Source organism: Oncorhynchus nerka, linkage group LG24 (assembly GCF_034236695.1).
Source record: "Oncorhynchus nerka isolate Pitt River linkage group LG24, Oner_Uvic_2.0, whole genome shotgun sequence".
In the NCBI taxonomy this organism is placed as follows: domain Eukaryota; kingdom Metazoa; phylum Chordata; class Actinopteri; order Salmoniformes; family Salmonidae; genus Oncorhynchus; species Oncorhynchus nerka.
Genome location: NC_088419.1, coordinates 25,967,309 through 25,988,632, shown reverse-complemented (window position 1 = coordinate 25,988,632; position 21,324 = coordinate 25,967,309). Strand labels below are relative to the sequence as shown.

The 21,324-nt window shown below is 41.5% G+C and overlaps 1 protein-coding gene across 1 annotated transcript in view; it reads left to right on the top strand.

Annotated features, from left to right (window-relative positions):
• The first annotated feature begins 986 nt into the window (after window positions 1–986).
• Window positions 987–21,324, top strand: part of LOC115107732 (solute carrier family 35 member F1-like) — a 153,085-nt gene continuing 132,747 nt past the window's right edge. The window contains exon 1 of the mRNA XM_029631318.2: window positions 987–1,398. Within this exon, the coding sequence (XP_029487178.1) occupies window positions 1,274–1,398 (125 nt within the window). The 5' untranslated portion in view covers window positions 987–1,273. The remainder of the gene's footprint in view (window positions 1,399–21,324) is intronic.

The window sequence follows — 21,324 nt, the reverse complement described above, 5'->3', positions numbered from 1 at the left end:
AGTATCTAGATTCTCATACACTGTGCTGCTGTAGAATTACATCAGAGAGAAGAGGCCCTTTCCTCCCATTGCTGCTCAGATTACATTTCATCATTCATAATTTCATTATTCATGGAACATGCTGTTTTTCTCCCTGTAAACATTGTGATTGTCGCTCTGAGTGACTCATGTGGTTTCCATCGGAAGATTGACAGCTCCAAAACAAGCCCGTCTTGACTGTCTGCGAAAATGTCCCTGTGTGGGCAGAGAAGCAGAGAGATAAAAAAAAATTACTAGGTTATGTTGAGGTGTCTTTCTGACTAGAGGAAGCAAAGCTCAGCTCACTGTTTTTAGTTGTGCTTAAGTCTCATCACCACTAACCCATCTTTTGTTTGTGACAGCTTTCCTTGACATCTGATCTTGTGACAGCTAGCTTCGGTACAGAGTTAGGGAGGGCGGCAACACGAGACTATGCAACAGCTAACTTGACTTCAAGGTAGATAGATTTTAAGGTTTGGTGAATAAAGTAGTCATATTCAAAGGCATTGGAAACATTGCTGTTATTCAACTGATATGGATGACATGACATTTATTTTAATGAATATACAAATATTTCCTTTCTTTTATCCATTCAAATAGAATCATTAGGTTATACTTAAATGTAAATGTAATATCCATATGGAATATTCAGTCAGTTTTGAAACTGAAAAAGTAAAAATAGGTTTACATTTCCATAATGCTTATTTTCGCCAATGAACACCTGCATTGCTTATCTGTTATAACCCCACACCAGACTATTTGTAGGGACTATGTATATAGAGCACAACTATCCGCTTTATCTGCAGGCTATTTACATTGCTGTATTCCAACAGTAGACCGAAATCAGTGTTTTTTCCCCTCAGGTTCAACAGCACTAACTGTGGTGAATGCACTCTCCCTGCTGGCTAATAAAGGTAGTTCACGTCCCTTCCAAAACCAGTCGCCTCTCATAATCACCGCACAGTCTGAAGTAGGCATTCAGAAAATGCACACTGACGAACCGGGGTACCTCTGCAAACATTTCATTAAGGTACAGGTGCATCTTTCATGAACTCCCCGCGTGTGTGGCCAACACACATTCTTCACTTTTTGTAAATATAGCAGCGTCATCATCTTCACCTGTGTGAACCATGGAATGAATGCTGAGGTTGTCCATCGCGCGCACCGATAATCGGATCTAGTCCCTCGTGGAGTATCCGAGACCTACGTCCTCTCCTTGCACGGAGCAGAATGCACCCTGGTTTCTGGTCGTTAAATGTTTAGTTCAGAGATGATATCCTCGCAGCAGAATCATGTTGTCAACACCATTGAGACCATGCCTCCTGAAACCATCACGGCATCGCCGACCCTGGTTCAAAGGATAAGAAAAGTGTTTAGCAGGTAAGAATGAGAAATGTTAGGCTACTCCCAACTTGACTGGACCAAATGTGATAAAATGCATACAATTCGAGCATAGGCTATGTATAATTATTCGTTTTTAATTTTACATCAAACACTTGACATAGCGTATTATTGTTGCTTCATTCGTTTCTTTTGTAAAGCACCACTTGCCAAGTTTAAATTCAGTGCACGTTTTATCAAAACGTCATTTTCTGAAACAGCGGAGCAATTGGTCAGAGCAAGAAAAAAAAAATTCAGCAGTGTGTGAATGCAATTTTACATTAGCCTACATTGTCGTATTTCAAAAAATATTGAAATGCTGTTTTTGGTTATGTGTTTTTGATAATTGTATGGAAACAATAGTGTTGTAGCATGAAGATTCAGCAATCATCAACCACCTGCATAAATCACAATTCCCTAAAGTAGTAGCCTAGTGGTTCCCAAATTGTGATTTCCAGTTGGGTCGCGCGGGTAGTCCATTCATAGGCGCTGTCTTCTGCCCTTGGGAGTACTGTTATCTTTTGGCCAGGGGACGCATCTTTTTGCCGGGAGGCTTGGACTGAACTTTAAGCATTACTTGGGGGTACGGTTTTGGAAACATACCTATATTTCACATCAGCAATAAATAATTTTCAAAAATCTAAAGGTTAAATTACTGCACACCGTTAAAACGGAGCATTGGGATTGTCGTTCACATGGTCCCACCTGTATAGCTGATAATCTTATAATGCAGAATGCCTTGTTAATGCCTTGGTCCGTTGTATTTTTTTTTGCATTGCAACTAAAACTTAAAAAATAATCATTTGTATACATCTTCGAGATGAAAAAAACAACACTTTCAGTGTAAACCCAACCTCCGGCGACGATCCACGGTTCGGTTCCTCCGGCGACGATCCACGGTCCGGTTCCTCCGGCGACGATCCACGGTCCGGTTCCTCCGGCGAGGATCCACGGTCCGGTTCCTCCGGCGAGGATCCACGGTCCGGTTCCTCCGGCGACGATCCACGGTCCGGTTCCTCCGGCGACGATCCACGGTCCGGTTCCTCCGGCGACGATCCACGGTCCGGAGTCTTCGGCGACAATCCACGGTCCGGTTCCTCCGGCGACGATCCACGGTCCGGAGCCTCCTGCGATGATCCGCGGTCTGGTTTCACGGAAGCGGAGGGATCAGCAAGCGGAGCGGGGTCTACGCCCCCAACCGGCGCCGCACCGAGGCTAGATGCCCACCCGGACCCTCTCTCTTAGTCAGGTTTTGCGGCCGGAGTCCGCACCTTTGGGGGGGGGGGGGTACTGTCACGCCCTGACCTTAGAGAGCCTGTTTATTTCTCTATTTGGTTAGGTCAGGGTGTGATTTGGGTGGGCATTCTAGTTTTCTATTTCTTTGTTGGTCGGGTATGGTTCCCAATCAGAGGCAGCTGTCTGTTGTTTTCTCTGATTGGGAATCATACTTAGGCAGCCTGATTTCCACCTGAGTTTGTGGGATCTTGTTACTGTGTAGCCTGCAGAACATTACGTTCGTTTATCTTTTGTTGTTTTTTGGTGTTCATCTAAAATAAAGATGTACACTTTCCACGCTGCGCTTTGGTCTCATTTCGACGACGGACGTAACAAGAGTAATGTTTTGATTTTCATCCTGCTTGTGTTCTGCTTTTAAAAGGTGTTACTTTTTTTCCAAAGCCCAAAACCAGCATTCCAGACTCTCTTAAGGGTTCAAATGAGCAATTGTAGTGTATGCTATTCACTGGTCAGAAAATAAGTAATTACTGGTCTCTGCAAAAGCTGTGACAGTGGTCATCAGCATAATGTCAAGTGTAGAGTCTGGGTGAAAAATAGCTGTCAAGCCCCTTTGTTCAGTAAGTTTGCCTTTTTTTCTCTTTTTTATTATTTGAATTATATTTATTTATATATACACTACAGTTGAAAATAGAGGTCGACCGATTATGATTTTTCAACGATGATACCGATTATTGGAGGACCAAAAAAGCTGATACATTATTTTTTTTAAATGGCCGAATAATTGGTATTTGTAATAATGACAATTACAACAATACTGAATGAACACTTATTTTAACTTAATATAATACATCAATAAAATCAATTTAGCCTCAAATGAATAATGAAACATGTTCAATTTGGTTTAAATAATGCAAAAACAAAGTGTTGGAGAAGAAAGTAAAAGTGCAATATGTGCAATGTAAGAAAGCTAACGTTTCAGTTCCTTGCTCAGAACATGAGAACATATGAAAGCTGGTGGTTCCTTTTAACATGAGTCTTCAATATTCCCAGGTAAGAAGTTTTAGGTTGTAGTTATTATAGGAATTATAGAACTATTCCCCTCTATACCATTTGTATTTCATTAACCTTTGACTATTGGATGTTCTTATAGGCACTTTAGTATTGCCAGTGTAACAGTATAGCTTTCCGTCCCTCTCCTCGCTCCTCCCTGGGCTCGAACCAGGAACACAACGACAAAAGCCACCCTCGAAGCAGTGTTACCCATACAGAGCAAGGGAAACAACCACCCCAAGGCTCAGAGCGAGTGACGTTTGGAAAGCTATTAGTGCGCGCTAACTAGCCAGCAATTTCACTTCGGTTACACCAGCCTCCTCTTGGGAGTTGATAGGCTTGAAGTCATAAACAGCGCAATGCTTGAGCACAATGAAGAACTGCTGATATCATCAACTATGTGTAGTTAACTAGTGATTATGATTGATTTGTTTTTTTTTATAAGATAAGTTTCATGCTAGCTAGCAAATTACCTTCCTGCATTTGCGTAACAGGCAGTCTCCTTATGGAGTGCAACGGTCGTTATTACGTTGGACTAGTTAACTGTAAGGTTGCAAGATTGCTGACAAGGTGAAAGGTGAAGGTGAAAATCTGTTGTTCTGCCCCTGAACGATGCAGTTAACCCACCGTTCCTAGGCCGTCATTGAAAATAAGAATGTGTTCTTAACTGACGTGCCTAGTTAAATAAAGATTAAATAAAAGGTGTGTAAAAAAAAAAAAAAACAATTGGCAAAATCGGTGTCTAAAAATACCAATTTCCGATTGTTATGAAAACTTAAAATTGGCCCTAATTTATCGGCCATTCCGATTAATCGGTTGACCTCTAGTTGAATAGTTTTCGGGTCACTTTCCTTGTTTTTTTTCAGGTAACAAATTTCCTTGTTTTTAAAATAAATTACACTTTTTTGGTCCATTAAAATAACATCAAATTGTTCAGAAATACAGTGTAGACATTGTTAATGTTGTAAATGACTATTGTACCTGGAAATGCAGATTTGTTTTATGGACTATCTACATAGGCATACAGAGTTTCATTTATCAGCAATCATCACTTCTGTCTTCCAATGGCACATTGTTTTAGCTAATCCAAGTTTATAATTTTAAAAGGCTAATTGATCATTAGAAAACCCTTTTGCAATTATGTTAGCACAGCTGAAAACGGTTGTGCTGAGTAAAGAAGCAATAAAACTGGCCTTTAGACTAGTTGAGTATCTGGGAGATTCAGCATTTGTGGGTTCGATTACAGGCTCAAAAGGCTAGAAACAAAGAACTTTCTTCTGAAACTTGTCAGTCTAATTCTTGTTCTGAGAAATGAAGGTGAGAAATTGCCAAGAAACTGAAGATCTCGTACAACGCGGTGTACTTCTCCCTTCGCAGAACAGCACAAACTGGCCCTAACCAGAATAGAAAGAGGAGTGGGAGACCCCGGTGCACAACTGATCAAGAGGACAAGAACATTAGAGTGTCTAGTTTGAGAAACATACCTCTCACAAGTCCTCAACTGGCAGCTTCATTAAATAGTAGCCGCAAAACACCAGTCTCAACATCAACAGTGAAGACGTGACTCCGGGATGCTGGCCTTCTAGGCAGAGTTGCAAAGAAAAAGCCATATCTCAGACTGGCTAATAAAAATAAAAGATGGTAAAAAGAACACAGACACTGGAACTCTGCCTAGAAGGCCAGCATTTACAATGACGGCCTAGACCGGCCAAACCCGGACCATGCTGGGCCAATTGTGCGCCGCCCTATTGTACTCCCAATCACGGCCGGTTGTGATACAGCCTGGATTCAAACCAGGGTGTCTGTAGTGATGCCTCTAGCACTGAGATGCAGTACCTTAGACCGCTGCGCCACTTGGGAGCACCTATATGGGTCTTACAGCAAAGCCTATCCAAACCAGTCGGAGACTCATTAATTGAAAACAAGGGTTTACTTGAGTCATCCAAACCCCAGGATCAGAGTTGTTAAATTAATACTCTGTTGCTTTTTTTTATTCCTCTCTCTGCTAAGATTTATTTTGGATCAACAGTGTGTGTGTGTGTGTTTGCCAGTGCCATATCACCTTAAGAAGTGTGTTTGTGTACACTCTATACTCAAGCAAGTGGTGCTTTGTGTTGGTTCCTCTCTTGTGGAATGTCTGTGGCATGTGCTTGTGTATCTGCTTACTGTGTGTGCCTCTGAGCCTCAGACAGGGGTAATGGAGGTCCAACTGCGACAGTGAGAGGGCACAGTGGAGGATGACAGCTGGTGGTCTTGCCTTGGTCTGCCTACTCTCTACTTTCTCCTTGCCATATGCTGCTCCTCTTCATCCCTAGAACTCCCATATAGCCAGAGTACAATGTCCCGCGAGGTGTAGTCTGTGCAGGCCCAGATCGGGCTGCCCACTCGGCTGCTTTGGGGCTGTTGTTGTCCTGGAGGGAGAAAATTCAACTCTCACTGTGAAAGTGACTCGCTGTTGTTTTTGTTATCAGGATGTTGCTGTCTCAAAGAATCAGGCTTCAAGGTTTCTGTGACCAGCTGGAAGTTACTGTACTGAATTGTCCAAGAATGCAATAATACTCTTTCTATGCCAAGAGATATGAAAAAGGCCATATCTGAAATGACTGGATGGATGCAGATGAATGTGCTTCTGATGGAATGGAGCATCCTTGTATCAGGGTTGTGACGTGTTGTGTTTGTGGAAGCTTGGATTAGCTGATGCCATGACGGAATATCAGAAAAGGGAGTCTGCTACACCACTAGATAGACTCATCGGTGAGTCTATCAACTCCTCCTGGTTTCCCCATCATCTCTCTAACCTTTTAGCTATAGGCTAATGGCAGCTTCAGGATAATTTTTTTTGATAAGGCTAAATGTTTACATGCAAATCAATATTTGAAACAAAAACATTCATCAGGTAGTGTAATGTAGTGAGCAGGTAAACAATAGCTTTGTAAACTGCATTATATAAATTATGTAAAGATGTACTCTATCCTAAAGAGGAATGGTGGACAATTACAAGCAATACAGGTTTCGGAACTGCTTTTCCCTTTAGGGACTGTGTAGCTTTATTGTTTTGCAGCCTGTCACAGACTAACTTGAGGGAATTCATCAACACAACAACAGAGAACAACAGAGTAGCATCATTGCACCAAACTTGATTTCTGTCCCTCCACTTTATTCAGTCGAAGCAGATCTTTGGCTCTGTGGTAATTTCCCACAACAATGAGTTTACTGCAATGAACCATCTTTTTTTGCAGCTTTTGAGCTTTTCTTGGCTGCCTGACACACTTTCTATTTTTTATTAAATATTACAAGAACTGTAATAACATTCATTGCTTGCATGGTGGGTTGTAAGATGAATGAAAAGAGACATGTCCTCTGAATCCATTATCTTATGGGTCATTTTTGTCCCGCCTGGCCTCAGGGCATAAACAAGACACATTTTATGCTTCACTGTAGAAAATGGAGGCTCCGTCTCATTTACATACATTTAAGTCATTTAGCAGACGCTCTTATCCAGAGCGACTTACAAATTGGCTCCTTCAATGGAGCTCTTTTATTTCAATTACCAACCTTGTTGCGTTCTCTCACCTCATAAGATGTATTTCTTTGACTATCTTGCAATGGTGCAACTGGGCAATGTACACGGAGTATACCAAGCATTAGGGCCACCTCCCTAATATTGAGTTGCAAGCCCCCTTTTGCCCTCAGAACAGCCTCAGTTCATCAGGGCATGGACTCTACAAGGTGTCGAAAGCCCATGTTGAGTCAAATGCTTCCCACAGTTGTGCCAAGTTGTCTGGATATCCTTAGGGTCGTGGACCATTGATACACACAGGAAACTGTTATGAGTCAAAAACCCAGCAGTGTTGCAGTTGTTGACACAAACCAGTGCAACTGGCACCTACTACCATACCCCGTTCAAAGGCACTTAAATCTTTAGTCTTGCCCAATCAACTTCTGAAAAGACATACATAAAAAATCCAAGGCTTAAAAATCCTTTAACCAGTCTCCTCTCCTTTATCTACACTGAAGTGGATTTAACAAGTGACATCAATAAGGGATCATAGCTTTCACCTTGATTCACCTATTCAGTCTGTCATGGAAAGAGCAGGTTTCCTTAATGTTTTGTATACTAAGTGTATATCTGTAATGACAGTACTTTAGGCTGAGATCGATAACACACAGGATTGAGAGTGATCTAATCAGTTATAATATAGTAGTAAGGACAGATTCTGCCAGGCATAGGATCTCTTTTACTCATTAGTTGTTGTCATTCAACCTAGTGAAAGTCAAGCAGATGGAGCACTTGAATAGGGAGGTTCATCGTTTCAACTCCTGAAAAGAGCTCCTGAGCAAATTTTAGGCAATGGCTAAAATTCTGCAGCTGGAAATACAAACTTGCTCCACCTCTTCACACAACAATAATTAAACATGGATCAAGAAATGTGTTTGCTGAAGCAAAAATATTTTTTCCCCCGGTTTCTGTATTGCAAAAGAAAAGGCTGTTTGATAGAAACTTTGAAAATGCAGTGGTTATTTTCATGGCTTTTAAACCAATGTTTTTTGGCAGGTTGTAATGTGTGATTGAGGCTCCAATAGGAGGGTTCCACTGCTAGGCAACCTGGGGTATAATACATGGAATTTGGGTGGCTGTCTGAGGAAACGGCAGGCGGCGAGCATTGTTCTGGTGCATCCAAGCCATTCACATGGCTAGGCAACACTTCCTGGGTCTCACAGCGCAACTTTGTTCCTCTTTCCTATGGCAGCATGACTAGGCACTGAACAGCTGAAGATAAAATGGTTAGAATGTCTGGAACTATTAAAGGGAACCCCAGAATCTATCTGGCCCTTTAAGATGGAATGTGAAGACTGGTGCTTGTTTGAATCAAATACTTTAAATATTAAATTGATAACATTTTGTGAAATATTTGAAATACTTAACTCAGCATGATATAGATAGTCATACAGAGCTTGGTCTAACAAGCAATCCTAGTCACTGTCTCTGCAAGCAGATCATCAATACTAAAACTCTTTGCTGAGCCATGGTTGAATGTCACTTGCAGTTTTGGAGTTTAATTTCGGAGTGTAATTTCAATGTGAGTGAGGTCAAAGAGCCTTACATGGCTCATGAGAGTCACTCTGACGTCAAATGGAACCATATAGAGTCAGACAAAAAGTTCACTCTGAACAAAAGTTGAAACTGAAAATGGGGTATCCAGTCCAAGCAGGGTTAACCTTTGGCAAGTCTCAGATGGACAATGTCCTGTTTGTGTTTAGTTTAATACTGGCAAATGCTGCATTAGGGTGATTTTGGAGATTTTCACAAAATGTAATTAAAGGGTCCTTGTTAAAGGGGCAGTGCAGTTTCAAAATGTGACTTCCTGTTTTTTTAATGATATTTCCAATAACACTGAAATTGTAAAAATTATAATAATGCTATTTTTGTGTCATTTCAGCCTGTTCAGGTGGGATGGTGTTTTTGGCCCAGATCATGGCTCACAATCTGATGTGATTATTCTGACCAATGACCAGTCATCTTTTATTTGCATATGTATCCTCCTTCTTTGAAGGGGTAAGCGGGGTAGGCTCTAAAGGAGGCATATTCAACTCTTACCCTATAAGATTTTTTTGGTTCTACCTGATAATTAATATTATCCACCTGGTGTCCCAGGTCTAAATCAGTCCCTGATTAGAGGGGAACAATGAAAAACCACAGTGGAACTGGCTTCGAGGTCCAGAGTTGAGTTTAAGGGCTCTAGACGATCCTGTCCGCCAAGCAGGGCTAAGTATGTAAATATATTTACATTTGTATCAACAAGCCCACACTATCAGAATGAGCATTTCAATGGCAAAAGGAGGCTCAAAGAAATAAACACACAGTGATGTATTAGACATACAGTGATTTAAAAAGTGCATGGGTGCTTTAACATATATTTAAAATGTGAATCTTAAAGCATGATTTAGAAATAATTCATTGTAAATTTGAATATTCGTGATATTTTTGCCTTACCCAGGCCCCCTTTAAAGAGATTCTGTGGTACTTTTGTATACTTTTTAGCCAGTAATTCTGAAAGTAGCGCTCACAAGCCAAAAGTAGTCCCAGAAAATTGTTTATTAAGTCACATGTGCCAATATGTGCACCACGTCATTGCTCTCTCTCTCACTCTGCTCTGTGGGTGTCTTTGCTAGCTGTCACTCAAATGGCAAGGGGCTGAAGCTAGAACTTGAATTGCTAGGGGGCTGGCCCACATGAGGGAAAATGGCACAGCACAGCTTACAGTAAAAAGCTGCTTTCAAACTAGGGATTTCATGGTTAATTGAGGTAAGACCGTAGATTATGCATGTATGAACTACACTTTATCTAGGTATCCATCCAATTGGCGACAGATTTTCAATGTAAATATGCATAAAGAACTGAAATGCGCCGTTTCCACCAAACTGACTTGTTGCTGTTAAAAATCGGTGCGTGATGACACATTTTCCACTCTAGGCTAGGTAGGCTAGTCTACATGATGAGATCATTATGGATAATATTTTTATTTGTCAAATGTCAGTCAAGCATTGATCATCATGTCAACAGGATAAGACCCTCTATTTATTGGAAAGGAGCATCAAGCTCATTACCGTGCACGTTTACTTCCCTGTGAAGTTCATCATTTATCGTAGTGGGAGGACCACACCATATCATTGTGTGACTCCATGTTTACTTTGATATGATGGATATTATATCAATATTTCCACTGCCAGTTCTCGCATAATTCATTTTACAGACACAAAAAGATCTCACCATGTTGAACGAACAAATTATCTGTCTTCCTGTTTCTATCTTCCTGTTTCTATGACAGCTGTTGTGATTTTTTTTTACTGTATGACTTTACTCACATGAAAACTGTGGATGGAAATGAGGATATTGACACATCCAGGCCAAAGCCAGAGGTTTAGAGTCACCAAAGTTCAGAAGCATTTCTTTAAGACTCCATGTTTTATCTGTAGGTGCTACAAAGCAAAACTTGGTGTCATATGAAGACTTACCGCTTGCTCTGTAGGCCTATGAATAGTATTTTGATGTCAATAATCATTTTCAGACATTAATTTACTAATATTGAAAATATAAACCTGAATATTGAAAATATAAAATTTTTGATTTGGCTAATATTTCAGTTGAACATAATATACTCTACGGGCATATCAAAGTTCCAGAGTGGGATCTCTGCTACTTTTTAGCGTTAAGATCCAATTTGTAAACATTACCAACAGAGTGACGGTGAAATAGATTCAAAATGGTCGCCCTCTACTGGTGATTTGCTGGATTTGCAATGATATGCAGTAAGTGAAAGGAGGGCTGTGATTGTCATAGTAGACAATGTAACCAATGTCTATATTTAAAATGGGCCACTGTGGAACTTTAATATATGCCCGTAGAGTAGATTATGTTCAACAATATATGAAAACGTTAGCCAAATATGTTTTTACATATTTAAAATATGAATGTTAATATTTTTCAATATTCATAAATGAATGTAAGAAAATGGATATTGAAAACAAAATTCTATGTTTTCTTTGTAGCACTCACCGATGTAACAATGGTCACGCCATTGTCAGTTTGTTAAATGAAGGATGATGTCTGCCATTTACATCTGCATTTTTCTCTGAAAATAACCTTGTTGTCAGCCATGCCCCTTTACAAGAGTTCATTGACTGTGCAGTGCATTCGTAAAGTATTCAGACCCCTTGACTTTAAAAAAATGTTGTTACATTACAGCCTTTTTCTAAAATGGATTAAATCGTTTTTTCCCCCCCTCATCAATCCACACACTATACCCCATAATGACAAAGCAAAAACAGATTTTTAGAAAGTTTTGCAAATGTATTAAAAATGAAAAACCAAAATATTACCTTTACATACACTACCGTTCAAAAGTTTGGGGTCACTTAGAAATGTCTTTGTTTTTGAAAGAAAAGCACATTTTTTGTCCATTAAAATGTACATCGAATTGATCAGAAATACAGTGTAGACATTGTTAATGTTGTAAATGACTATTGTAGCTAGAAACGGCAGATTTTTTTATGGAATAACTACATAGGCATAAAGAGGCCCATTATCAGCAACCATCACTCCTGTGTTCCAATGGCACGTTGTGTTAGCTAATCCAAGTTCGTCATTTTAAAAGGCTAATTGATCATTAGAAAACCCTTTTGCCATTATGTTAGCCATTAAAGAAGCAATACAACTGGCCTTCTTTTGACTAGTTGAGTATCTGGAGCATCAGCATTTGTGGGTTCGATTACAGGTTCAAAATGGCCAGAAACAAAGAACTTTCTTCTGAATGTCGTCTCTCTATTCTTGTTCTGAGAAATGAAGGCTATCCCATGCAAGAAATTACCAATAAACTGAAGATCCCGTACAGCGCTGTGTACTTCTCCCTTCACAAAACAGCGCAAACTGGCTCTAACCAGAATAGAAAGAGTGGGAGGCCCTGGGACACAACGGAGCAAGAGGACGAGTACATTAGAAAAACGGAAGCCTCACAAGTCCTCAACTGACAGCTTCATTAAATAGTAGCCGTAAAATACCAGTCTCAACGTCAACAGTGAAGAGGTGACTCCGGGGTGCTGGCCTTCTAGGCAGAGATCGCCTCTCAAGTGTCTGTGTTCTTTTGCCCATCTTAATCTTTTCTTTTTATTGGCCAGTCTGAGATATGGTTTTTTTCTTTGCAACTCTGCCTAGAATGCCAGTATTCAGAGCCTAATGTGAAGAGTGTTGCCTCTTCACTGTTCACTTAAGAAGCTTCTAAGTGACCCCCTGAGAAACTTGATGGTAGGAAGCTACGGCAGTTATTTAACAAAACAAGTAAAAAATGAATCCAAGATTGTTTTGATGTGGTAATATTCTGATAATCAGACATTGCAGTGCATTTCAACACTGCTGTATCGGATGCCTTGCAAATAGCTTGGGTCTTTGGCTCAGTGAACTGGTGCTTTTTTCCCCAGTGGGGTAATTCTGCTTTTGTTCTGTTTCGCACCAATGGAATCATGAGATATTTTCAGTTTGGAATTTCAGCCCCTGCACATTTAAAAAGCATTCCTGCAGGAAACTCTTTTAAAACTACCCTTAAACAAGGCAACAGTAAACATTTAGTCCCCATGAATGATGCAGTTCCCCCCCCCCCCTCCCCATGGGCCAATTAGTGACAACAATTCAAACTCGACTGTACTGACAGTAACAAAACGTGCCCGTTGCAGCACCCCCGATATGAATGTTCTTGCATGTTGAGTTTTTACAGTGTTTGCAACATGTATACCAAATGTTGTTACAATATAAGTTACAATCTGTAACTGACTTATATGCATGTATATGCCAGACCACGTGAATGTTTATTGATCATGGAGGCCATGTTGTTTTGGGTACTAGTCTGGAAAATATTGCGTTGAGACCTTTGTTCATAGATGCTACATATCAAGTTTTGGTCATTTGGTTGCAGAGAACTAGCGATTTAAGTGTTTTTCGCAAAATTAAATGGCGGGAAAATCTATCATGGCGGACTTTATGGGTCCCTGAGGAAAAGGTTTTCCTTGTGAGGAGAGGGACCTAAGGTGCCTTCAGAAAGTACTCATACCCCTTGACTTATTCCACATTTTGTTGTTACAGCCTGAATTCAAAATAAATTAAATTGATCTACACACAATAACCCATAATGGCAAAGGGGAAACATGTTTTTATAAATTGTTGCAAATTTATTGAAAATTAAAAAATGAATATCTAATTTGCATACGTTTTCACAAGCCTGAGTCAATACATGTTAGAATCACCTTTAGCAGCGATTACAGTTATGAGTCTTTCACTGTAAGTCTCTAAGAGCTTTGCACACCTGGATTGTACAATATTTTATTTTAATCTCTGTCAAGTTGGTTGTTGACAGCCATTCAAGTCTAGTTTCCAGGCAGATTTAAATCAAAACTGTAACTAGGCCACGTCTTGGTAAGCAACTCCAGTGTATATTTGGCCTTGTGTTTTAGGTTATTGTCATGCTGAAAGGTGAATTTTTCTCCAAATGTCTGTTGGAAAGCAGACTGACCCAGGTTTTCCTGCAGGATTTTTCCTTTGCTTAGCTCTATTCCGTTTATTTTTATCAAAAAAAAAAACTCTAGTTCTTGCCGATGACAAGCATACCCATAACATGATGCATCCACCACCATGCTTGGAAATATGAAGAGTGGTAGTCAGTGATGTATTGTGTTGGATTTGCCTTAAATATAACACTTTGTATTCAGGACATAACGTTTTTGCAGTTTTACTTTTGTGACTTATTGTCACACCTTGGTCAATATGTTTTGTGTTTTCGTTATATATTTTGGTCAGGCCAGGGTGTGACATGGGTTTATGTGTTGGGTTCGTATTGGGGTTTGTTTAGCATTGGGATTGTGTATGATTAGGGGTGTGTCTAGTTAGGCTTGGCTGCCTTAGGTGGTTCTCAATTGGAGTCAGGTGATTCTCGTTGTCTCGGATTGGGAACCGTATTTAGGTAGCCTAAGTTCACTTTGTAATTCGTGGGTGATTGTTCCTGTCTCTGTGTAGTGTTCACCAGATAGGCTGTAATAGTTTCACGTTCCGTTTTGTTGTTTTTGTATTTTGTATCAGTTATTTCATGTACCGCGATTACTTCATTAAAGTCATGAGTAACCAACACGCTGCATTTCGGTCCGACTCTCTTCCTTCAACAAACGAACACCGTTACACTTATTGCAAACAGGATGCATGTTTTGGAATATTTGTATTCTGTACCTGCTTCTTTTCACTCTGTCATTTACAGTGAACAAAAATATAAATGCAACATGCAACAATTTAGAAGATTTTACTAAGTTACAGTTCATATAAGGAAATCAGTGAATTGAAATAAATTAATTAGGCCCTAATCTATGGATTTCACATGACTGGGAATACAGATATGTTGGTCACAGGTACCTTAACAAAAGTGGATCAGAAAACTAGTCAGTATCTGGTGTGACCCATCTGTGTGGCTGGTCTCAGACAATCCCACAGGTGAAGAAGCCGTATGTGGACAAATTTGTTCACAAAATTTGAGAGAAATGAGCTTTTTGTGGGAATGGAACATTTCTGGGATCTTTTATTTTAGCTCTTGAAACATGGGACCAAACTTTACACGCAGCGTTTTATATTTTTGTTCAGTGTAGGTTCGTATTGTCCAGTAACTACAATGTTGTTGATCCATCCTCAGTTTTCTCTAATCATATCCATTAACTGTAACAGTTTTAAAGTCACCATTGGCCTCATGGTCAAATCCCTAAGCGGTTTAATTCTTCTCCGGAAACTGAGTTAGGAAGGACGCCTGTAACTTTGTAGTGACTGGGTGTATTGATACACCATCCGAAGTGTAATAACTTCCCCATGCTCAAAGGGATATTTAGTGTCTGCTTTTTATTTTATTTTGACCCATCTACCAATAGGTGCCCTTCTTTGCAAGGCATTGGAAAACCTCCCTGGTCTTTGTGGTTGAATCTGTGTTTAAAATTCACTGCTCGACTGAGGGACCTTACAGATGCAGTGCATTACAAAAGTATTGAGAAAGTTACAGACGCATAAATATCAAAGCCCCCAAAAAAAATGCTAACATCCCCTGTTATTGTAATGGTGAGGGGTTAGCATGTCTTTGGGGTATGAAATTTGTGCGTCTAACTTTCTCACTCATCATTATTCATGATTCATTCAGTATTATCCGTAATCATGGTAACATCCACATCGATGTAGAAGTGTTTAGAAACATATTCTATTCTTAGTTTGAGGGTTCTAGAGGATCTTACCAAAACACAACGTTTTCTCATCATGTTTGAACGTGAGGGAGATCAGCAAGACTAAGAGAAATTAAATGGGCTTTTTTTGTTGGCTGCTGTCACCTGAATTTGAGAGATACAGTCCTCCCTGGTGCATTCAGCCACTCTCAAACTGCAACAAGGGAAGATTAGAAAGATGGGGGGGTGGGGGATGGGGGGGGACAACTTATCACAGCTCTGGGGTTAATTAAAATGGCAGGATCACTGTGCCTGTCTTGCTGGGGTTTGACTTTCAGGACCTTACTACTGTAGCGCACGCTCGGCATGGCAGTGATTTTCCATTTCCTGCTTCCACACCAGCCTGTGATAATGTGGCGTAGCTTAGATGGCAGGGACATTTCAGGGCCATGAGTCATTCCAAAAGACACGTGCTACATATATTCTCAGGCCGGACATGGAAATCAACACAGTGTGAGTATGATGAGGTGGTGGTAAAGGCATTATCTTACCTTCATGGAGGTCTTCTGTCAGTTCCTGTGTTGTACTAACGTGTGTTTGTACAGTACAGGATGTTGCTAGAGAACACTGTTTCCAGTGAAGGAAATATGAGGGCACCACTGTGTGAGTGCTTCAGCTTGTAGCATTATGCAGCAAATTCAATTTCGGATCAGAAACATTCTGAACTTTGAGGAAAATGCTTTAGGAAGTGCTGCCGCCGGAGGATTGAGTAGGACCATTCTCTCAGCAGTGTCACAGTGACTCCTGAGGAATAGTGGGGAAAGTGTTGAGGGAGAATAACTAGGACCTCTCCATCTTTACAATCAGTGGCACTAACAACAGAGAACAGACATTCATTTCTAGAAGATAGTAGATATAGTTTTATACTATCAAACCTCATTGACCGAGTTGTGTAAACAAAATTATATGCTTGGAGACATCTATTTAATGCAATTATTTAATGTTGACTGTCATTTTATTGATAATAGGTTTCTATTGATCTCACTTTGATTGAGCATGTGCCATATGAAATTGGCAACAACATACAATGTGCCACAGCACATTGAAAACATACCAGACGGCATATGGAGAGACATTTGTCAGAGTGAAACCTAACACTGCACAGATTCATCATGGCATATGCACTATTAAACCTTAAGTTCCCCAGGTGCCAGGCGTCACATAACACACTGTTATCTAATGGTGGAGAACAACTGTCGATTAACTGCTGAGGAAGTTTACATTAAAACATTACAAAAAAAAATGTATTAGCAGACAGAGCAACAATTAGGGTTAAGTGCCTTGCTCAAGGGCACATGGGCATATTTTTCTCTGAGTCGTCTCTGTGACTCAAACCAGCTTCCTTTCGGTTACTGGCCCAACGCTCTTAACCGCTAGGCTACCTGCCGCCCTTAAGTTTATTAATTACATCACCTCCATGCTTGATATTCCCATCCGGCCTGACAGTTTTTTTTACATGCAGAGTGACCACTCACTCAGACAACCACACCAGGCAACCGACATTCCCCCAGGACCCAGGGAGTTTAGCAGGCTCCGAAAACACAGCCCCACGAATGAATAGGGATCTGTGGGCGAGAGAGCGGAGTGTGCTGGGTATAATCCCTGAATGTGACTGTCTGGATGTAACTAATTAGCTAGTGGTGCTAGCCAGGTGTATCCCGGCACACCACAGTGCTCCCCAACTATTGAGGCCAGGCTTGGTGAAGTAGGTCAGCGCTGTGAAACAAGCCGTCAACCACCATGGACCCAGCAAGTCCATCCCCTGTGACACTGGTGGAACAGCCTTCATTTGACCAGACAGGGTGAGACAAGGGAAGGATGATGAGAGGGAGAGAGAGACGAAGAGAGAGAAAAAATACTTCGAATTTTGAGAAGAAACAGAGAGGACACGACATTATCTTTCTTCCATGTTTCAATAAGGACATTTTCCATGCATGCTTCCTCACACAGAGGCGATGAATGGCCATGTGTGTGACGAAGTGACCCCCCCCCACACACACACAAAAATACTGGTTTACTCCTCCAGGGGTCATGAATTCGGGATAAGGGGGAACAAAGAGGGATTCTGTGGACCGCAATGATGAGATCACACAGGACACACCAGCTCTGTCCCTCACTGTTATTCTTAAGGCACCGAGCAGTGAGGCGACTGAGTCACTGGGCCTCAGGCCTAGAGTATAACCTGCAGCAATACAGGGGGCAGTGTAGCCTGATTCTGTTCGTCTGTCGGTTGGTCTATTAAGCCGTCACTCTGTGTTTTTCTGTCACTGTATTCGTCTGTCAGTCAGGTAGGAGAGAAGGTAGCTATCCTTCCCCTGGCTGATAGCTGATTGAGATAGCATTGGCAAAAGCGCAATGAGAAGAGACTACAAATGGAAGGATTCTCTACACTGATAAGAAACCTCTGTCTTCAAGTAAATCACTGAGCAGTGATCGCTCTGTGCTTGAATACTGCAGGCCACTAGTGTTTTACGTTAGTGTTCAGTGTGATATAAAAAAGAAAGATATCTCTTCCAGTATCCAGTAAGAATTGATATGTTTCATGTTTGAAATATAGGTGGATTCAAAGCTATTAACTGAGGTAATTTATCATACTGTGCATAGCTTCAAAATTCGACACAGCATTGTGTTAAATACTAAATCATAACTCTGGTTAAAGACTTGTGTTAAAGACTAAATCATAACTGTGGGTTATTTTTACCATTATCACAATTATCAGACCCTCTCTCACATACCACTGAGATGTGGAAAGCCCTGCTGTGTTATGTGAATGTCTTCCTATAATGTCATCCTATGGGAGCCATTATTCTGGCTATTTTAGGGTAACACATTTTTGGAAGGAAACATTGCCTTGATTATTTCGGATGTTTGCATGCTTATACACATCAACACAAAACTTGATTGCAATCACAGCCCGGTTGATGACAATGCATTGCATTAGGAGGGACATCCTAATTACCTATTTATTTCTGCTAGTATTTCACAAATTCACTGCTCAGTTGATGACAATGCAATGCATTAGGAAGGACTCACAGTATGTTTGTGGCATGCATTCTTTCCTGGAACTGGGAGTGCTGTTTGTGTGGCAGAGTGTATTGATTACTGCCTTGGGCTCTTTATTCATTCCCTTTTGAGTGTGAAGGTTTCTGAGGGGACTTGAAGTTATCGAAGGGTGTCTAGTCAATACCCAATTCATTACCATATTACACTGAACAAAAATATAAACGCATCATGTAAAGTGTTGGTTTCATGAGCTGAAATAACTAGTCCCAGAAATGTTCCATATGCACAAAAATATTATTTGGTGCACAAATTTGTTTACATCCCTGTTATTGAGCATTTCTCATTTGGTATATCAAGAAGCTGATTAAACAGCATGATCATTATACAGGTGTACCTTGTGCTGGGGACAAATAAAAGGCCACTGTAAAATGGGAAGTTTTGTCACATAACACAATGCCACAGATGTCTCAAGATTTGAGGGAGCGTGCAATTGGCATGCTGACAGCAGGAATGTTCACCAGAGTTGTTGCCAGATAATTTAATGATAATTTCTCTACCTAAGCCGCCTCCTACGTATTTTTTTTACCCAACCTGCCTCACAACCACAGACCACGTGTAACCACGCCAGCCCAGGACCTCCACATCCGGCCTCTTCCCCTGCTGGATCGTCTGTCTGAGACCAGCCACGCGGACAGCTGATGAAACTGTGGGATTGCACAACCAAAGAATTTCTGCACAAACTGTCAGAAGCGTCTTAGGGAAGCTCATCTGCATGCTTGTCGTCCTCACCAGGGTCTTGACCTGACTGCAGTTCGTCATCGTAATCGACTTCAGTGAGCAAATGCTCACATTCAATGGCCACTTGCATGCTAGAAGTGTACTGTGAGAAGTGTACATGCTGTTGAACTGTCCCGGGCAGGTGGCAGACGGCATATGGCGTTGTGTGGGTGAGCGGTTTGCTGATGTTATCATTGTGAACAGAGTGCCATGGTGGCGGTGGGGTTATGGTTTGGACAGGCTTAAGCTATGGACAATGAACACAGTTGCATTTTATCGATGGCGATTTGAATGCATAGAGATACCATGACGAGATCCTGAGGCCCATTGTCGTGCTATTCATCCGCTGCCATCAGCTCATGTTTCAGCATGATGATGCACGGCCCCATGTCGCAAGGATCTGTAGACAAATCTTGGAAGCTGAAATTGTCCCAGTTCTTCCATCGCCTGAATACTCACCAGACATGTCACCCATTGAGCGCGTTTGGGATGCTCTGGATCAACGTGTACGAAAGCGTGTTCCAGTTCCCGCCAAATCCATCAGATAATTCCTGGGATTCAATACCTCTTTTGCTAATTGGCCTGGACCCTTTGCTGCCGACACGGAGCCCCGCCGATCCATCACGTAACCGTCCGAGGGGGTTTCAACAGGCTCTCCTGTTGCGACGTCCCCCTGAGGCCCATCTGCTAGCCTGCTGATAGCCCTGGCCTGCCAGCTGTCTGATCGCCTTGCCTCCAGCTCACTTAGCTACTCACTGGACCCTATGATCACTCGGCTACACATGCCTCTCCCTGATGTCAATATGCCTTGTCTATTGCTGTTTTAGTTCATATTTTTTTGTCTTATTTCACTGTAGAGCCTCCAGCCCTGCTCAATATACCTTAGTTAGCCCTTATGTTCCACCCCTCACACATGCGGTGACCGCACCTGGCTGGTGCCAAAAGACAAAACCTCTCTCATCGTCACTCGATGCCTAGGCTTACCTCCACTGTACTGACATCCTAACATACCCTTGTTTGAACATTATGCCTTGAATCTATTCTTCCGTGCCCAGAAACCTGCTCATTTGACTCTCTGTTTCCGAACGCACTAGACTACCAGTTCTTTTAGCCTTTAGCCGTACTCTTATCCTACTCCTCCTTTGTTCCTCTGGCGATGTAGAGGTTAAACCAGGCCCTGTAGCCCCCAGTTACACTGCTATTCCCCAGGCGCTATCATTTGTTGACTTCTGTAACCATAAAAGCATTGGTTTCATGCATGGTAACATTAGAAGCCTCCTCCCTAAGTTTGTTTTTTTCACTGCTTTAGCACACTCCGCCAACCCGGATGTCCTAGCCGTGTCTGAATCCTGGCTTATGAACGCCACCAAAAACCATAACATTTCCATCCCTAACTTTAACATTTTCCGACAAGATAGAACTGCCAAAGGGGGTGGAGTTGCAACCTACTGCAGAGATAGCCTGCAGAGTTCTGTCATACTATCCAGGTCTGTGCCCAAACAATTCGAGCTTCTACTTTTAAAAATCCACCTTTTCAGAAACAAATATCTCACCATTGCCGCTTGTTATAGACCCCCTTCAGCCCCCAGCTGTGCCCTGGACACCATATGCGAATTGATTGCCCCCATCTATCTTGGGAGTTTGTACTGTTAAGTTACATAAACTGGGACATTGCTTAACACCCCGCACGTCCGACAATCTAAGCTTGATGCCCTCAATCTCACACAAATTATCAATGAACCTACCAGGTACTACCCCAAATCCGTAACCATGGGCCCCCTCTTAGATATCATCCTGACCATCTTGCCCTCTAAATATACCTCTGCTGTCTTAGGATCTCAGCGATCACTGCTTCATTGCCTGCGTGCGTAATGGGTCCGCGGTCAAACGACCACCCCTCATCACTGTCAAACGCTCCCTAAAACAGTTCAGCGAGCAGGCCTTTCTAATCGACCTGGCCCGGGTATCCTGGAAGGATATTGACCTCATCCCGTCAGTAGAGGATGCCTGGTTGCTCTTCAAAAGTGCTTTCATCTCCATCTTAAATAAGCAAGCCCTATTCAAAAA